The sequence below is a fragment of the Pseudomyrmex gracilis genome, unplaced genomic scaffold, assembly GCF_002006095.1.
Source record: "Pseudomyrmex gracilis isolate BER0280 unplaced genomic scaffold, ASM200609v1 scaffold_148, whole genome shotgun sequence".
NCBI classification, from domain to species: domain Eukaryota; kingdom Metazoa; phylum Arthropoda; class Insecta; order Hymenoptera; family Formicidae; genus Pseudomyrmex; species Pseudomyrmex gracilis.
The window spans coordinates 81604-100960 of record NW_018020732.1 but is presented as its reverse complement, the minus strand read 5'-3'; the positions used below and the strand labels follow the sequence as shown (position 1 = coordinate 100960).

Sequence of the window (19357 nt, the reverse complement as noted above, 5' to 3'; positions counted from 1 at the left end):
CGATATCATATTTAATATGATGCCATCGCATTAATATGTGTCAAGATAGTGAAGAATTTTTTTCGCATAGATTTTTTGATAAACGGGGCACCAGCTGAAGAATTCGAATACACTCTCTCCTTTTCTATTAAAATTCTTCATTATTGTTTTTCTATTTTTTTTTCTTTTTTTTTTTTTTTTTTTGATTTTTTTTCTTTGATTTGATTTCTTTGATTTGTTTTTTCTCATCACAAAATACACAAGGGTTAAGTACGGGGGATTGGGGATGGACCTCGCGCGCCCTGCCGATCAGGACTTGTACCTCACACAACTCCCTAGTTACGAGTACCGAAACCTAGTTACAAGCTAACAGGACATCTCGCGCACATTGATTAGCATCTTCGCTCTCGAGTTCGTCGCATTTTTTTTTGTTTGTTTTGTTTTTAAATAATAATAATGTGTACGTAACTTTCTTCATGATGTTTAACGCTGCCCTAGCTAATCTCGATCCCTATCGCACAACCACACACTCACGCGGAGAAACAGCACGTTGTTTACGTTCTTGGTACTTTTTTATTCGTAAATAGTTTTGTTCTCGCGTCTTTTTTTTTTTTGTTTTGCCTCGTGTGTCTTTCTCGGTAACACGTCAAAAATAAAAACTTCAATAAATTAATGAGTTTATTTATTAGCCTATTCTCGAGCTCAACACGACGACTCACGCACGTTTTTACGACAACTCTCACTCTCTTCTCTACCTCATTCATTCCTCACGGACTCTATAAAGTTAATCACCTATCACTTTCTCAGTTTAAAAATAGACACAAAATTCGTTTTTTTTTTTTTTTTAATTATTATTATTATTATTATTTCTTCTGATGCGTATACTATAACATTTATATCCTATTACGTATATCCTGATCACGGGTAATACCTCTCTCTTCGCGAGCCTATCCGATTACATCGGCTCTCAATCAATTCGCTCTCCATTAACTGCTACTAGTTCTCGCTACCACGGTTTCGATCGATGAAGACGCGCGCCGCGACGTCACCCGCGCGCGTGTGTATAACGCCCACGAAAGAGAGGCTACCTGGAAGTAGACGCCGCGTAGACGATATAATGCCTGTCGTAAACACGCCTACCGCGCGCGATAGTATCGATCATCATCCAACGCGCGCAACTGCATCGAGGCAGTTTAAACTATAAAAGACGCGCGCGCTCTCTCGCCCTTATGGAACGCGCGCACGCGGTCATTGTAATAAAAAAAATAAAATAAAATAAAAAAAAAATGAATAAGCTAAGGGAAGAACACTCGGCGCGCACGTGTTATCCGCACCTTGCGCACCGTGTCTGCATCACGATAAAATCCACCTCGCCGGCCGTCTATCTACTCCCCCTGTACACCTGGTACGCTCCCGAAAGCGCAATCCGCGCGCGCGTTTTTTTCTCGTAACGATTCTCAAAACGATCGCTCGCTCGACGGAAAAACAAAACGTTTCGTCGTTTGAATGAGAGTGATTTAAATTATTATCTCGATTTTCCCGCGCTATCGAGTCTGTATCCGTTCGACGACGAGCTTTTGTGACGACGCTATCGCGCGAATTGATGCGCATTAACGCACCCTCATCCTCTAAATGCTCTCTTCAGCCGCTTTTTTTTTTTTTTTTTTTTATACAAATATCTCTCCGTACGTACGTCGCGTGCGTTGTGCCGTGCCGCAAGAGACCATAAAGAAGAGACAGGAGGAAAGGCAGTGAGAGAATAAGAGAGAGAGAAACAAACGCGGGAGGGAAAGCGAGCGGTTTCGCTCTTCTCGAAGCGGTTCACCGACAAACGCGCGCGCGAACCGCGCGTATCTCGTTATTTCCGATAACTGCCCCGGCCCGCAGATGGGAAAGAGAGGCCCCGACCGCGTCCCGGCCGCACGAAGAGCAAAACGCAGGATCGGTTGCATAAGGCTACGAACCAGCCCGCGAGCCTCGTTCGGCGCTCTCTCGCACCGATAATAGCCCATCACGACTGGTTTCCAAGGCGGTTTCGGGGCGAGAATATCTCTGAATATGTTTTGAAAGCGGATCGTGAGGGCCGATGTCAACGGACGACTGCTGTCTGTCTGGCTCGGAACGGATTTAGAAACATTCTTCCACCGCGTCACGAGACGCACGCGGGCCTTACGTAATCGAATCCGCGTCGGATCTGCGGCACGACCGAGCGGAGACTCGCCGCGCGAGTTAATAACGCCGCGAGCGCGTTAAGTAAGTTTTACGCTACGTAACGAGCGCTCGAAGATTTCGCGGTAGAAACACGCCCGACGGGACCCAGCACCCGACTTCGCCAACACGACGCGAAACTTTCGATCTCCTCTTTTTCCCCTTTCTTCTTCTTTCGCAAATTCTACGCGCAATATTAACAAGCTTTATCAAAGAAAACTTAACACAAGTGACACTTTAACAAGAATAAAAATTGTAAAAAAAACCTACACGACGAATAAATAAACTCTACACTCTCGAATAACTAGTTTATATATGCGAGAAAAGAACGAGAAGAAGAACGGAATGAATGAACTTAAAACCAGTCGAGTGCCGTAGGAAGACCGACACACTCGTCCTTCGCTCTTTCTCGCGGAGCAGTACGAGACACTTGTAGAGAGAGTACATACCCCAGACAGTTCCAACAAGTAGCGCCGATCCAACAATACGCGCGCGACTCTTTTCGATCGCGCGAGTCAGCGTACTCCGCGGAATCTCGAGAGCCCTGTTTTCTTTCTGACGAGATTGAAAAAGAAGATGGTAACTAAACGTCTCGACATCGATCAACACGGTCTCAGGTGCTAGATACCCGTCTCCCTATTATATTAATAAAGCGCAAGTCTGAACTGACGCGTTCGAAACTCCCACGCTCGTACGACTTCGATTTTCAGAAGGCGAGTTTGAAATACTCGCAATCAGTGCGCGTACACAACCCAGCTCAGTCAGTTTGCGATCGAAACCCCGTCATCGATATACAGTTTTGATCCCATATCAGACAGACAAATCGTTCTTGTAAAAAGAAAAAAAAAACAACCGCGTGCGATTACTGGCGAACGTATTGTTTCTTATTCCCCCAATCACATCGATTTAGTCGGGAAAGCGCTCGACGACGCGCAGCTTGACGACACGAAGAATACGAGGTAACGGAACACGATGGCGAAGAAGAGGTAGAATTATGAGGGGGGTAAGCAAATTACGTGGACAAGGAAAAGTGAGGGAGGGGAAGTAATGTCGCGGGAAAAAGATACGGGAGAGTGGAAACAAAAGAAGAGGCCTCGCGGAATCGGCACGGAAGTCGCGTGGTCTATTACGAGCACGGATAAACGGCCGAGCTAATGCTGTAGGCGGCGAGGGCGGCGTGCGCGTGCGCGTGCGCAGGGGGCGCGGATGCGGCTGCGTGCGGCGAGGTGGCCATCGCGGATGCCGCCGCGGCTGCCATCATCATCTGTTGGTGCGTACGCTTTAGGGAGTTGGGAGTTGTGGCGGCGCTACTTGGGGTGATAGCGGTAGTAGTGGTGGTGTTCGACTGCGGCGCAGGGTGGTGGTTTTGGCTTTGGTTTTGGTTGCTCAGTTGCAGGGGGGTGGTAGTGGCAGTACTGCCGATCCCAGTATGATTATTATTATTATTGTTATTATTGTTTTGACTCTGGTGATGGTGATGATGGTGGTGGTGATGGTGGTGGTGATGGGGAGTGAGCGCGTCGTGCGGATAGTAAGACGTTGGTGAGGTACTCACAACGTCCGGCGTGCTGGCACCGTCCGTATGGCTGGTGCTGTCGGCGGTGCTTCTGGGTCCGTTGCCGTCCAGACCGTTACCCAACTCGGGTGGTTTCGAACTCTCCCGATCGTCGATCACCAGATCGATCGGCATCTTGCCCTTCAAGCAGCTAATGTACCGATGGCAAAAGTTGTCGCAGAGCTCGTGTACCTGAAACAGAAGAAAATAAAACGTTCGTTAGCCGGAACTATGGTAGAAAACCAATTAGATCGAGCTGAAGAACCCGAAGATATCGTTTTCCAAAAGTTACTTTCCAACAGGAGGCGGTTGATTAACCGCGCCGCCGGAAATGATTAATAGACGGATTCCGTCGAATGGATCCAACCACGATTTCACCACGGTGCGAGAGATATGAAGGGGAAAGAGAACGGAGAGAATAAGAGAAAGAGAGAGACGCGATCAACAGCGTGCTCGAACGCGGCGTATCGATATACGAAGATGGAGATGGAGAAGGAGAAGGAGGAGGAGGTTGCGCGCATCTCGAGGCCGTAGAAGCGGCATGGTAGCTGGAGAGAAACCGATGCAACGGACAAACGGAGAAGGACAGTGTAGAGAAAGGGAGAGGAGGTCTGACCGGTGTCCAGTCGACCAGAATATTATGTATGCAAATGAGGCCTGACAGGCCTATAGGATAGCCGGTCCTCCTTCGTTCCCTTTTCGACTCATCCCTCCAGCTCTCGCCTCATCCCCGTTCTCCCCGACTCCCTATCCTTCTGCCTCTTGATTCGCCTCCTTGATTCCGTTTAGAATAAACGTATTATATAAGCAAAAGCAAATAAAAATCGTTATCTTGTTATATGTAAATCGTCGGCGCGCCGAGGCATTATGAAGCCACAGTACAGTTCTCGCGAACGTACACCCTCTCCTCCCCCGTCAACTCCCCCGTTCCTGATCACTACCTCACGCGTCTCACCTTGCCCATTTCTAACGGTTACTCATAATGCTTTTATTAGGCATTTATACATAATAGAAAGAACGGCCATCTTTGCCGTAGTAGGTGGCCACCGTCCAATGGTGGCGGTCATCATCGGGTACACCGCGATCGTAGGACAATACGCTTGTCTTAGTATACTTGATACGCTTGAAAAAAAAAAAAGTCTCTTGCTATCGAATTTCTATTGATCGCAAAGTCCGGAGACGATTTCATTCTTGATTACTTCACTCGAAGTGAGTTGCGCAAACGGCCGTACACATCGTCAATAGAAGAAGTGAACACAAATAAAATAAAAAAAAAAAAAAAAGAGACTTAGAGTTCGCGATGATCGGCAATAGTGAATACATCCAATCTAATCGAACGTTTTACATATTGGATAAGATTGCGAGATTACTTGCTTTCGCTCGGCTCGCGGAAGGTGATTCAATGACGATATTATTATAGAAACGATCAATGAGATCGTTATGGGTTTTGTGCGAAGTCACCGCGGGACGACGATACGTTTTGCATCGATCGGCCGACACATTCGTCGCGCTCGTTTAACTCCCTTTAAAAATAAGGAGCCTCCTCATCGCGCGGGTCCGATAACGCGGCAACTTCACTTCTCCCGATCACGCTTCTTCCATCCGGGGGGCTTTTTTCCCGCGTTGTTTACCCCGAGACGTACCACCGCAACGCACCGTAACACAATGCCTTCCTCGAGATGACTAGACTCTCTTCTTAATGCGGGGACCTAAGGGCGGGCGGGAGAAGACGAAAGACTCCGAAGGACAGCGGCTATAATGCCGGACTGGTTAGAATTTGATCCGCCGGGAGTCGAGTCGAACGACAATGTTCACCGAAGAAAAGAAGTACAAGAGACTGCGTTCTCCTCCTCCGTCCCGACCGTTTAACGCGTCAAATCGGTCGTGCTCGCTACGTGTACGAATAACAATCCGATTTTAGAATTTTATAGAATTATATATATTATACTTCAATCAAGAAGTAAGCAAATAATTGAAAATAAACAATTAAAAAAAAATTAGTAAAATAATATAAAATCGAGAAACTTGAATCGATGATTTTGTAATAACGAAACAATTATATTGACAAACAATTAAAATAAAACTCTTATGCAATAATAAAAGTTATGTTAACACTGTGCCTCGAAAATGTCGGAAGAAGTATTTTTTGATAGGATCGATAGCTGGTGAACACTCCAACTACGATGCAGAACATGATACGATCGCCTCGGAGAGCACGCGAGTTTTTGCAATCTATCCTACCATTGAATCGCGTCATCTTACACCGTGGACGATGATCTCAAAGGGAGACCGATACAGGATACAGGGAGGTCGTACCCGGCGATATGACGGGACGCGCTCTCGATGCGTTCGTGTCTTTCTTTTTCCCAAAATTGCTTTTGGCGGTTATCGACGTGAGTAAAAGAACAACGCGGTTGGGTTAGGTCCGATCTTTTCGAGAAGAATGTCATTTGAGGATATCGTCGTGACCGCTTGCGATACGAACGAAGTGCTCTCTTATCTGGCGAACGAAACAAATCTTACGACCCCCGTTCTCCCGGCGTTCGTAATTGGACGCCGTACGAAAATAGTCTCGCGGAATCTGAATATGGCTACTTAAAGTTTCATCACAAGTTAAATTACGATTCAATTTGGAATCGAGAGTTAGCATCGATCGTATTAAACTTTCAGCGAGGACGCTGAGATCGACGCTTCGAACGACTGCGAGTAATGCGATTTCCATTGATGTTTTCACAAAACGCGAAAGCGGAAACGAAAAGCAATTCGGGATCGATAAGCGAGTTCGTCTTCCCTCGCTCTCTTTGAGGTATCAGTATAGCGTGAAATTAAAATTAGTCATCGCGTTTCGCGATGGGAATGGCGCCATCAACGGAATCTTTAAGAAACGCGAATTTTGATAAGAAACAAAAAATCTTTGTAAAGCGTAAAAACCCGCCATGAGATTCATTTGACAATGTTGCGAGGAATGTCGCTGTAACTTGAGATTATTTCCATTTTATGGGCAATTTAACAGCTTGAATGCATTCGGAATGGCGCCTCTTTATATACATGACTGACTTAATGCGCGCGAAGGAGAAATCGCGCGCCGCGCCTGAGCTCCTTTGCCGAATTCCATTCACTTAAACATCGCCTTCGAGAGAACATCTCCACATGCCAAGCGCGCGCGCAGCCAGAGATCAGAGTTTTATATCTGGGTCAGAATTTAGGTCGCGCGCAAAATTATTTCGACAACCTTGATTTTAACTGTCTTTAAAGCAAACATTTAAGCAATTTGAGAGCCTCGGTCTGTAATCTAACGTGATTTGTTTCGTAAATTACTCGCAAAATTGCGCGAGAGGAGTATCAATACATGTAAATAAATTTTGCGTCAACGTGTAATTTGTCAATTTTTTAATATCTTACACCACACTCCATAATTGTACCATGTGCTACGAAAAAGACGAAGACCGACACCGCTCGGAAACCAGTTCTCAATTCAAAGAGAGCATTTAAACGATCCTACCTTTTTGTCAGACGTCCCTGTTATCATAGAAGGAAAGAAAGACTACTGTTCCGCGCGCCCGCTGCGACATTATACGAACTCGGGGAGACCTCGTACCTCTTTTCATTCTCGGTCCCCCGAAAATTGCCCGAAAATTTACGTAAACGAAGGAAAGAACGGGTGAAACGCTCGGCGTTTCTCTCACCTCTCCCTATCTTACATCCGCCCCATCCGCCCCCCTGCCTTCCTCGTCTCCTTCACGGAACTCTCGGAAAGGCAAACGCCGAAGAATGGAGCGGATCCAAGGTACATACGAGCGAGAGAGCAGAAAAGAAGGAACACGGGGAACCCCATTTACGGCACAATGGGCTCCTTTGAAGCCGAAGGTAATGAAGGTTTCGGGGTGTCTGTCTCGGTCTCCCCGATTCGCCAACCTGACCACCCTTACGGCACGCACAGGATATCTGTGTATACCGGGTGTGCGTAGCTTACGGTTTCCTTCCCTTTCCATCGTCGTTTCTACCGATGACGACTTCGTTTTGAATTTTTTATTTTCCGTCACAGATTATTTTCAAATAAACATTTCAAGTTCACACGTGGAATAAATATTTGCAAAGTTTTTTTTATCGCTTTTAGAAACACTTTATGAAAGAATTTTTATTGTCGAAAATTTTACTAGGAACCTCGCGCGAGGCTTAATTCTCTTCTCTAATTATTTTCATCAAAATAACGAGACTACCGAGAGATGTCCGAAAGCTCGTAAGGCACGTACGTACGTGCACATAGAAACACGACGATGTCCCCAGTAGGAGGAAACAACGTGCGCTGGCATAGGTTTAGAACCAGTTTCGTGCGCGGCGCGTCCGCGGGCAGGGGAAGGTCGCCCGCGTGTTGTACCAGTACGAATCCCGTTGGTATGCACTGTGTACGCCATAATATATCCCATAAGAAATTTACCGCTCCTCTAACCGGTGTACGCGAGGCGGCTGTCCGGAGTCCTGCGAGAGACGATGGAAGAAAGAGAGAAGTCTAGAGGATAGAACGGCGGAAAGGAAAGGGAGAGAGAAAAAGAGACAAACCGCGCGCCGCCAGAAAATATCGCAAACGCGCAACGAGGAAGAAAGAGAGAAAAAAAAGAGAAAGAGAGAGAAGGGAGGGAGAGGGCCTGACCGGACCTTCCTTCCGCGCACCGGGCCCCGGCAAAACGTAATTATGCTAATACGCGATTGGTTCGAAAATGTTAAATGCACGAAGCGCAGCACCGCGGGCTACCATAAGCCTCCCTCCATTGGTTCTCTCTCTCTCCCATTTTCTACGCTGCTCTCTTTCTCTCTCTTTCTCTCTTTATTTGCGCTCTCTATCCTCCTCTTTCTCTCCTCCACTTCGAGCACAGATATTTATGGAATCTTCTTCATCGCGCGCCCGCTGCATTCCGCTCCGTTCGCTCGCGTCTCGTCTCGTCTCGTCTCGTCTAGAGGAGGCCCCGGGGACCAGAAACGTTTCAATCTCCGTTACCGTCGATGGCGTGCCAAGCCGCGCTTCATCTGCGGGGATTCGGCGCGCTCGTGACGAAGTCCGGGAGGTTCGCGTGCATTAACAATCCGCCGCGAACACTCACGCGGTAATCGTTTTTCCACGCGAAAGAATATACACCAGAGGCCGCGAGTCGCTATCTTCCGCAACGCGCGCGTCCGTCAATTTCCTTAATCGTGTGCCTCCATTAACGACGACAAATTTAGAAGGCACGAGTAGCAACAAGAAGCAAGAAGCGATAAACGTACGCCGCGTAATTTCGAGCTCCAATTAGTAAATTCATTCGCCGTCCATGCGCGGATAAGTCGAAGGGCGAGGGAGCCGCGCCGAGTTTCGGTGATTTATCCACCTGGCTTAATGACTCCTTCTCGTCCAGTCCGGAATGCGTCGTGTCAAATATTCGCGTGGAAATTATCGCCAAAATTTATATTCCACTTAATTCTATTTCACAGATACGCATTCCATTTACGTACAGCGACGCCAAGGTGGAAGTTCAGCCAATTTTCTGTCAACGGACGGAATCTTCGTGGAACGAGTAATCGCGCGCAATCGAAGATACGCGAGTCGAAGTGTAGCGGCCGCCGCGGATGGTGTGCGCGCGGACATTATAACATAATATAATCAACGCGAATTAGAGAAATTGCTGTAAAATTGCGATCGAATCTGGGTTTATCTCGCCCCGCGACGAGAGGAACGTCGAGGAGGCGCGCAAGACGGCCAATGGCTGCAGCCACCACGTCAGCTGCCATTTCGATGGAAATGCGATGGATGTCCGCTATTTTGTATGATAAAATATCGGCGCAAAAAGCGTCTGGGTAAACCAGACCCGCCTCCGTGTCCCGCGGCGCGGCTCCTCGGCAACAAGGAGAAAAAGGGAGGAGAGAGCTTGTCGAAAAATCGCCGCACCCGAGAGCGAGAGGACGCCCATTATTATCCTTCTTCTCTTTGTCGAAGTGCGCAACGCGAGGAAGACGAAGTTGCGCGAGAAAAACGCAAGTGGCCAACGAGGAAAACGTTCGCGCGCGCCGTCGTCGACGAAAAGCCCGCGCGCGTCTAAATTTCCCTCGACAGATGTCTCACTTTCACCGCGACCGTATAATTCCACGTCGTCGCACTGGCTGACTGAGTTGACTGCCGGGGGGAGGTACGTCGTTCGCGCATATTGTCATTTTGCTCGGCCGATCGGAAAGAAGGGGAGGTGCCGCAACGGACGACAAAAAAGAGGGAATAAAAAAAAAAAAGCTAAGAAACGAGACTGCCGTTCCGAGAGCAAACAAACTGCGAAAGAGGTAAACGCGTCCGTCCAGCCGTGTGTGCGCGCGCGCGCGCGAGCGTTGGACAGCAAAATGACTCCACTTACGCGCCTTAGAGTCGTAGTCGCGGTTCCGACGAGAACGCGCGCCCGTAGATGTCGAGCGGCTCCGAGCTTTCACTGCAATTACGGAAAATTGCCCCCGTAGTCATAACAGTCGTTTTTTCAGGTGTTAAAGGCGACTTATCGGCAGGCGGGCGCGGTAATCTCTTACAATGAGGCCGATCGCGAGAATTTCCAGTCGGCGGTGTACACACTACTACTGGTCTCAAGTAGAAAACTGCTTCTTGCGTCAGCAACGCGTGATTTTCACGCGAACTTCTCGAAGCCGAAGGAAAGTAACGACAGTTACTGCGAAACGTGTAAATATCTCGTGCCATTTTTAGAGTTGATATTTAAAATAAAATAATTATACGTTTTCTATTTTAAAAACTGCAAGATACATATATGTTGTAATAAATGAGATTGATACATGTACGTCCGTCGCGTCTTATCGATTGGGTTATACGTAACGTTATGACGAGTCTCATAATGTAGACGTGAAGAATACTCACCTTTTCAAGCTCAAGGAGGTGAAACCGGAGGACCTGAATCGCTTGAACCATCTGAAACGAGAAAAAAGAATTGAATAAAATGCATTCGACAGAGGCAGAAAAAAGGCATCGGATGGTAGAAGCTGGTTCGGACCAGGGCGAGGGGTGGAGGGAGGAGCGACGAAGAAGGGACTGGGCAAGGGGGACAGAGTAGAAGGAAACATGAAGCAGACATGATTTAACCACGCGCTGCTGCATCGTCAACGGCAGCTCGGCAACAGATCGACGGTCATGGATTCTCCGGCGTGGATTCGATTTTGTTTTGTTTTTTTTTTTTTTTAATTTTTTATTTTTGCTCCCGCGCTTTCATTTATCTCTTCCGGCAAATATCGCGATGTAACAAAGATGGCCGCCATGTCGGCGGCGCGACGGTTATTAACGGGAATATTTATTATTACTGCGTTCCGCGCTAATTGCGCATCTCAACTCGGGAATTCGCGCGGTGGCGAACGTTGACAGTGTTCGATATCGCGGCGGGTGAACGACCAACGAAGAGATGCAAAAAAGGTCGCGATGCGAAACTGTCAGCTCGCAGTCTGCGCGTTTTCCGTTTCTCGTCCGAGAACAAAAATAAAGAATCATGTTCCGGGGGGGAGGGACAGAGGGGAGAAATTTATCTTCAATCGTGCGCCGCGCGTGCAACGATGTTTGAAAAAATAATAGAACAGATCGACACAAGTAAATATATGTGTACATACCCCCTGTCGTCGACGCGAGAAGGGGTAATGGTTGTTTTTCGAGACGAGAGATATCGAAAGCGCGTAGTCGACGGGAAGGACCATCGGTATAATTTTCCGATATGCTATTAACGTTTAAGGCCACCCGAGACCTTCCTCGACAAAATCACCTCACCGCGAGGAGGAGGAGGTCGTACGTTGCGGCGATGTCGTTTCCCCCCTCGGAGACAGCAGAAGCGGCGATTCAATTAGGCAAAGCGGCAATCTTAATTGTTAATTAACATTATATTTATGCAATTATGGTCCATTATGATTCCACGCGGCCGATAACGAAGCGGTCGCGATGGGAGCGGTGCTCCCTGAGATAGTGGACTCCTCCGAAGTCTTTGCCTGCCGTCTCCCGCTCCCTCTTTCACCGAAGGAAGAATACTCTCTAAACGATGCAGGTATATAACGTCCGAGCTTGTAACAACCAGCACGAGCGACAAGCGGACGAAAGATATCACGGTCTGCGAAGTGCATTTCGGTGCTCGTACGCGGCAAATGGAAACTACATTACATTCCGAATGAAATAAAATTAAAGATTACGACACACACACACACACACACACGCGCGCGCGCATGCACGTATATTTGGTGAATTTAGTTTTCAAAGATACTGTTTCTTCCCTAAATAAACCGGCTAATGCTGTAAGCGATTGTAAAAAGAAATAAATTGAAAATAAGTACAAGATACATGATAATGTAAGAGTATCCCCAACTCGGAAGTTGTCCGATTAGCTTCGTATTTCGAAATTAGCGACGACAACGAACACTCGAAAGTAGAACGAAACAATCGTCCGCATTGTACACCGGGAATGTCGGCGTCGACGAAGGAAGGAAATATGTATCGGGTCTTCGACACTTCGAGAGCCCCTCTCCTCGTCAGCGAACGGACAGCGAAGAAGCAGATGAAGGAGAAGGGGATAGGGCGAAGTAGATAAGAAGAGAAACAAGAACGCGCCGGGAAAGAGAGAGAGAGAGCGGGAGAGAAAAAGCGAAGATGGTATCGGTCCAGTAACGAACACACAACGCAGAACACCCGGGTGCTCCTTCGCGAGATGGTGCGAGGAGACGATTCGCCACGACGTGTTTCTCGTCTCTCCTCCTCGCCTTCGACATTACACACAATGTGTTCTCTATATCCGACAGTTTTGTTGCTCCCCCGACCAATAACGACGTAGTTACCACGACGCATCGCGAGCTCTCGTGCATACTCGTCATTAACCGATCCCCGCGAGAGCAGCATCACGAATATCCTTCTCGCGTTCCGACAGATTTGTAAGAAATTATCGGAAAGCTTTTTTTGTAATCCACATGTTCGTGAAAACAAGAAAAATAAATTTCTTCTAAAAAAAACCAAAAGATTACGTTAATCTCTTTTTACTCTATCCATCCCAATTTTTAGATGCAAACAAATTATCTCAACTACGATCAACTATTATCAGCTGTGATCGATCGATTGATTCCGTCGCATTTTTTCTTGATATATTAATTACACGGAAATATTTATATCGTCAAAACACACATAAATACTGTCTTTATTATCGTTTCAGTAGCTAGACAGCTTCAACAACAGCACGTTTGTGCGTCTAGCTGTCGCGCGATGTGAGACTCCTCGCGATGTCTAGTCCAGATCACGTCTCCCGTCACTCACTCACTCTCGCATTTTCTCGCCGGCTCCCCTCGCCCGCGATCTTTCGGCTCGGGAGGTTTTGCCACGATCGCTCATCACGTGTTATTAATTAGGCTTGCGAGAGCGGTCGAGTATCTCGCAGAAGGAGAGGCGAGGAAAGGGTCCCGAGAAGGAAGAAGAAGCGAAGGGGCAGAGAGAAGAAAAACTGAGAAACGCACGAAGAAACAGGGAGATGGTGTTATTTATAAGCCGACAGGGACGACGCAGTCGGAAGCAACGCCCGGCGACGAAGGGTGCCCCCACTTCGTCGGGAGTGAAACCCCTCTCGCTCTCTTTCGTTCCTTCATCAGCGTGTGCGCGGCTCTCCTTCCTTTTTTTCCTCTGCCTTCTCTTCCCCGGTCGCTTCCACTCGAGCGCCACTGCACCGTGACGCGCGATGCATGCTGCACCGACGAACGCGTGATGTATGCGCGAGATACGCGATGCTCACGTACGAGCGTAAATGAGAGCGTTGCGTCGGGGCTTCGCGCCTCGCGGATGCTGCCAACGTCTGGCGAGTGCTTACGCACTTGTGGATATATTTTGTGTGCGGAGACCACCACGTTCGTCGTGAATTATGAATAAACTCGTAAAATCTTGTCGGTATCAAAAACTACAAGCATCAATCTAAATCTTTTTTTTTTTTTTCAAGTCATCATTGTATAATTTATTTTCCCATCTCCAAAAAGATCGGCAAAAATTAATAAATTTGCAAGACTTAATTTATGGCAGAAGCGAGAAAGATGACGGAGTATCTACTTATCGAACAAGATTTGTCTTCGTCTTTATTTTTTACGAGTAATAATGAAGAATGCGCGCGCACTTGTTGCCGGAGTTGTTGTCAATTAATTTATGCATCTCTTTAAATTGACAAAATTAATTGGATGCTGTCAATGATGTAAATGCGGGCGTGCACCAATGTCCCACTTTTGCGCCAATCGATTCCATTACACGCGCGTCTGTGTGTATTAAACACAGTGTAATCCTCCCTCTCCCTCTCTCCTCCCCCGCTCTATGTATGTTGTTCTTCCGATCGTTTTTCTTATAAATCCGCGCACACATAACTGTCATTATTAATATAAATGTAAATTCCTTGGTTATGAAGCCGCGCGGTTATCAAGGCTAAAGAAACGGCATATAAAAATTTCAGGCGGGTCAATCCGTTCCGCGGTTCGTTAAAGCGTCGCGATTAGCATCTTATAATTGATTGCGGCAATTTTTGAGAGAATTAAATTCGATCTCGGCCGCTCTCGGGCATAAATCTTCGCGCGTAAATGCACCGCTCGTTTTCAACACTTTCGAGCGAAGTACGATGAAGACCGTGATTCGGCCTTGATGAGATCGTTACATCGCGATATAGCCAGGTCGATACCCGCAGCACATAGGTGAACCTTGTGCCGGGCAGATGGGCTTAAGCTTCATATTAATTAGTCTGCGTATACGTGTGTGCGCGCGCGCACGCACGCACGGAAAAAAAGAAAACGAGATGGCTGCCGGCGAGCGAAAGTGAGAGACCACCAAAAGGGTGAAGAGATCGCCAGAGATATAAAGAGAGATAGAGAGAATGGTCGACTGTGGTGGGCGACGCGCGGCCCCGGACACTTACTCGCGCGCGGGAAAGAATTCATAAAGTCGCAATACATATGTATAAACGTGGCCGCGTCGACGAGAGGCGTCGTTATCGATTCGACATACCTAATTAATTAACGAGCATCTCGCACCTTCTGTGAGTTCGCACGACGTTCGTTCTTCGGAGTCACGTGTGCGCGCGGAGAAATGAAAGTATCACATCGGATGGAACCGAGCATAGAGAAAACAGAAAATTGTGAAAGAAGAAGAGACGACTGAACGCGATAAAGATACAGGAAAGAAGCAAAGAACGCGAACTCGAGAGAAACGGTTACCGCGAGGTTTCGTCGAAGATTCTCTGGAAAAACAAGCGATCTAATAATCTTAAAGGCGCGTAAAGCTGTTAGTGAAACCGCGTCGATTCCCGCGAGACTGTCATGTCTCGCGGTAATACGCCGCCGCGAGTCTCACGCGGCGAGTACATAAACGGCACGTCGCGAGAACGGGTATGAAATTGCAATTTGCCGTAGAAATACTCTCGCTCTAGTCGATTTTAATCGAATCTACGCACACGATCTCGCAGATGTGAGAGATGAAATCACGAGCGAGCGAAGTGACGCGACTTGTACCGACGTACAACCGTAAATTCTCGATTGACGCTCAAAGGTGAGCGTCAAAAATTGCTTGACGATCGCAACGCGACAGACGCGCGTTGCAATATCGAGCAAAGACAGATCGACGGGACGAGATGTAAATTGCATTACGAAAGAGAGAAAGAGAGAGAGAGAAAGAGAGAGAAAGAGAAAGTGTGTGTGTGTGTGTGTGTGGGTCGGCGTTCGCTGTGCCTGCCTACATGCAAGCGACTCTAATGAATGGCCGTTAATTGTATCAATTATTAACGAGAAACATCGCGCGGACGCCGCGACGACTCTTATCGATGTCCAGTGATTTACGAGGCAAGAGAGCGTAGTCCGTCTCTCTCTCTTCTCTTCCCTCGGATTATAGTCCAATCTCTCTGTCCCCCTCATTCTCTCTCTCTCTCTCTCTCTGTGTCGACTACCAACCGCGCAGATTACCGTTTCGCGACGTTTCAATCGGTTTCATTATCGCCTCGTGCGTGCTCGGCGTTAAATCTCGCAAAAAAAATCCCGCCGAGTATTATCGCCAACGACGACGTCTCACCCGTCTCGACCCGCGCGGCAATTAATTTTCAATCAGCCGATGTCGCACGATCGTGTTCGCCGCGACTGTCCGCGCGACTTACTCATTCGCCGCAACTTTGTCCAGACGCAGCGTCTATCGTGCGCAACATTTTTTCCTTGATATAAGCTTTATTTATTGAAGTAAATAAAAGCAGCATTGAAGTGTCGATCGTTCGTAGTTGATGATATCAAGAAAATACACGCTGCAAACGCCGCGCGTTCGGTTGCAACAATTACAAAAAATATCTATATTTCGGTTTACGGGAGATACACCATTCCCCCGTGTTTCGATGATGCGTGTATGCGAGGAGGTAAGGTGAACAACCGACGACGATACGACTACGTGGTAGTCGAGAGCGTTGTGCAAGCAAGGGACCGTTTATCTACCGACCTGGCCGCGCGCTCGAAACGCACGAAGACACTCGAAGCGACAATATTTAAACATTGTTAAATCGTGTGATACTTGTCAACCACAAACACGCCGCGCCTACTTGTAGTTCCGGTAGGTGGCCGTGCGCCGTATCCTCTCGATTATCGGTATTGCTAATATTATTTTAAAAGAAATATTATTTTAAAGAACGTTTGTAACAAGGCAAAACAAACTTTGCTATCGTTAAAAAATCTAGAGAGAAACAGAGAGAGAGAGAGAAAGAGAGAGAGGAAATACTATTTTCACATAAACAAAAAAGATATAGAATAAAATACGCATAGATATCGTCGATTATATAGATAGATCGATAGATCATATATTAATTTTTGTGAGATTTAATTCAAATGCGAATCAGCAAACTATATTTGCATTCGAAGTATTAATAGCAATGGCACTAACAACCGATCAGGATGTCTCCACAGGACGTTTATGTAGAGCGCAAGCACTTCGGGCATCTCGCACGTGCACGTAACGCGGTATTAAGATGATAGTGCGTCCTGGCACGGGCCATCAAAACGGCGGACTACCGTCTTAATAGCCGGAGATTTATAGTCCCGGCGACTCGGCGCAAAGTCACGGGGCTTCGAAGAGAGGAAAGAGAAGGAAAGAGAGAAGAGGTCTCTAGCCCGCCGTAATATAACCCCAAGCCCAAAGTCTCATATAGAAAGAAGGCCCGATGGTGTATGTATATATGTATAAGGGCGCGTGTGGCAAAGAAGAAACCACGAAACGAACCTGAGGAACCACTACGGGCGCCCGGATAAACGGAGGAAACGAAGAAAAACGAAGAAAGGGCGCGTCGCGTGATTCCTCGGCCGCTGACTCCGGTCTCTCGCCAGTTGCGAGACAAGAAAATCGAAACACGGAGCCAAAAACATGTTAGCGGCAAATAATATCCCGAAAAATCTGAAGAGCACACACACGATCTAACCATTTATATTACATCAAATATTCTTCTGCTTGCGTTACTTTGCGCGTACAAACGGAATAACAAATGTTTCAAAATCCACCAAACAGATCTCGAAGCAACTCGTGAACGTAATATAAAAATAATTAATAGAACAAAATTTCTTTCGGAATCTTTTGATACTACAGAGTACGCGTGTTTACGTATTCACCTTAAAAAAAAAAAAAACAAATAAACAAACAAACAAACACTGATATAATCAAACAAATATCAAGTAATGTTTGTTATCTTCAGATAATTATGATTTTTTGTGTTTATTATCATCATTGAACATTTAAGCAGCATCGATATGCTGCCGGAAGACAGAAATACGAGCTTCGATCGCACCTGCATTTTTGTGAATATTTTCGACTACATATCAAGCGTTTTAACGAGCCGGCAGAAGAAGCGCTGTGTGTTCGTTTGCTGTGTCTGTTTTGTTTTTCTTTTTCTCGTCGTCGCTTCCACACCGGAGCGATATAAACTCGTGAGTAAAACGCGCGCCACGGAAGGTAGGCCCGACGCACGCACGCCATGGGACGTCTTCGCGACCACTGAAACGGCCACTCGCTCGACTCGGGGGAATTATTTTATGCGCCCTTGATCGTCGCCTGATCGGCTCGCGCAGATTGCTCGTCCTTCTCGTTAGTCTTGTGTGTGTGTGTGTGTATACATGCCTCTCATTTTCTTGGAATAATCACCGAACGGAGCTGTAAGCGCCGTATCATCCGCGCCGTTTTGTTACTCGGAAAATCCATTTCGTCGAGCACAATGTATCTTTTTTTTTTTTTTTTGTTTCAACCGTTACGCATCGTCGACGACGCCGCGCCGCTAATTACTGCCCGCGATGTGGAAATTATAAAATCAATTTCTGCCGCGGGATACACGCCGTATAAATAAAACATTCGCGGTATTTACGAGCGGTAGCTAACTTAACGAGCGCGCGAAACTTCTCTTGCGAGCGAGCGCGTAGCGCAAGCTGTTTAAAGTGTTTCGCGTTTGTTCGAGCACGTGCTCGGGATCCGCGTATGTTTGTCCGCTCTTATCGGATATCCAGTGCACAGATATACGAACACGTCGAAGCTTAATCAGTTTGAATATTGATACGCGATGACCCCTCGCCGATAAGAGCGCGTGTATGCACATCGCGCTCATAATTTTGCGACAAGGCGGTGTTTCATTCCCGCCTTGTCGTTCTTCATGTGTGCTCGCTCGCGCGCGCCTAATTAATTCGTAGCCGCGCTTCAACGTGCCGAAATTATTAGACGACACGCGATTCCATCTCTTTCTCTCTCGCGCGCGGCACTCGACGATGACGTGTGCGCCGTGGCTTGCTTAAATATTTGACGTGCATTTCACGAGCGACCGATAATCGACGCTCGACTTAACGTCGCGTAACGATGATCAAATACTTTCGTTGTGTAAACTCGAGTCGAAATTTGGCTCTTGTTTTCCCTGTCTGAGTCGCGACCGACTTATCTACGGATTTTTTAATCTCATCGCGATTGGGACAAGATGAATAATAGGTGTCATCAATGCCGATATTGAATATCTGATTCGAGATATTTGATGAAAACCACGTCATAATCAATCAAAATAGCTGCTCGAATTTGTATTTGAAAAAACAACGTACATATTCAATTTCCTTCAAACTTTTACCTTGCTGAGACCTTCGATTTATCGATGTAATGTGCTTGACATACGCGCGCATGCGGTAAAACATGTACTTGCAAGAGAATTATGGATAAAAGTCTTGAGTGAAAAAAAAAACTTATTGCCAAGAGCTACTTTACTTAAAAAACAATTGGGTTACAAAAGATGCTCAAGGCCACGGATGTGAACACGCATCGGTCTGAAGGACCGATGCATAAAAGACCACCCGAGTGGTTGCATCCGGCAGTCCTTCAGTTACATTATACTTTACACATTCGCCACGGTTTTCGCTCTCCTCTCTCTTTCTCTCTCTCGGTCCTATCCGCGGTTTCCCTTTCGAGAAGTCTCTGCGGGACACTCGGACCCCCGGACGTCCCGTCGCCGCTCGTTGTCCGAACCCGGAGTTCTTTTATTCCTAATTCACGAACTGCCGCGGCAAAAAAAAAAAAAAAAAAAAAAAAAAAAAAAGAAACGTCACGGCACTCAAGGATATAATATCGCCACC

The 19357-nt window shown here is 47.0% G+C and overlaps 1 protein-coding gene across 1 annotated transcript in view; it reads right to left on the bottom strand.

The window, feature by feature from the left end:
* Positions 1-19357, bottom strand: part of LOC109857154 (homeobox protein homothorax) — a 298008-nt gene that overhangs the window by 244417 nt on the left and 34234 nt on the right. Inside the window, exons 5-6 of the mRNA XM_020433208.1 lie at positions 10623-10673; positions 3743-3934 (exon numbers count right to left, since the gene is read on the bottom strand). Of these exons, the coding sequence (XP_020288797.1) occupies positions 3743-3934; positions 10623-10673 (243 nt within the window). The remainder of the gene's footprint in view (positions 1-3742; positions 3935-10622; positions 10674-19357) is intronic.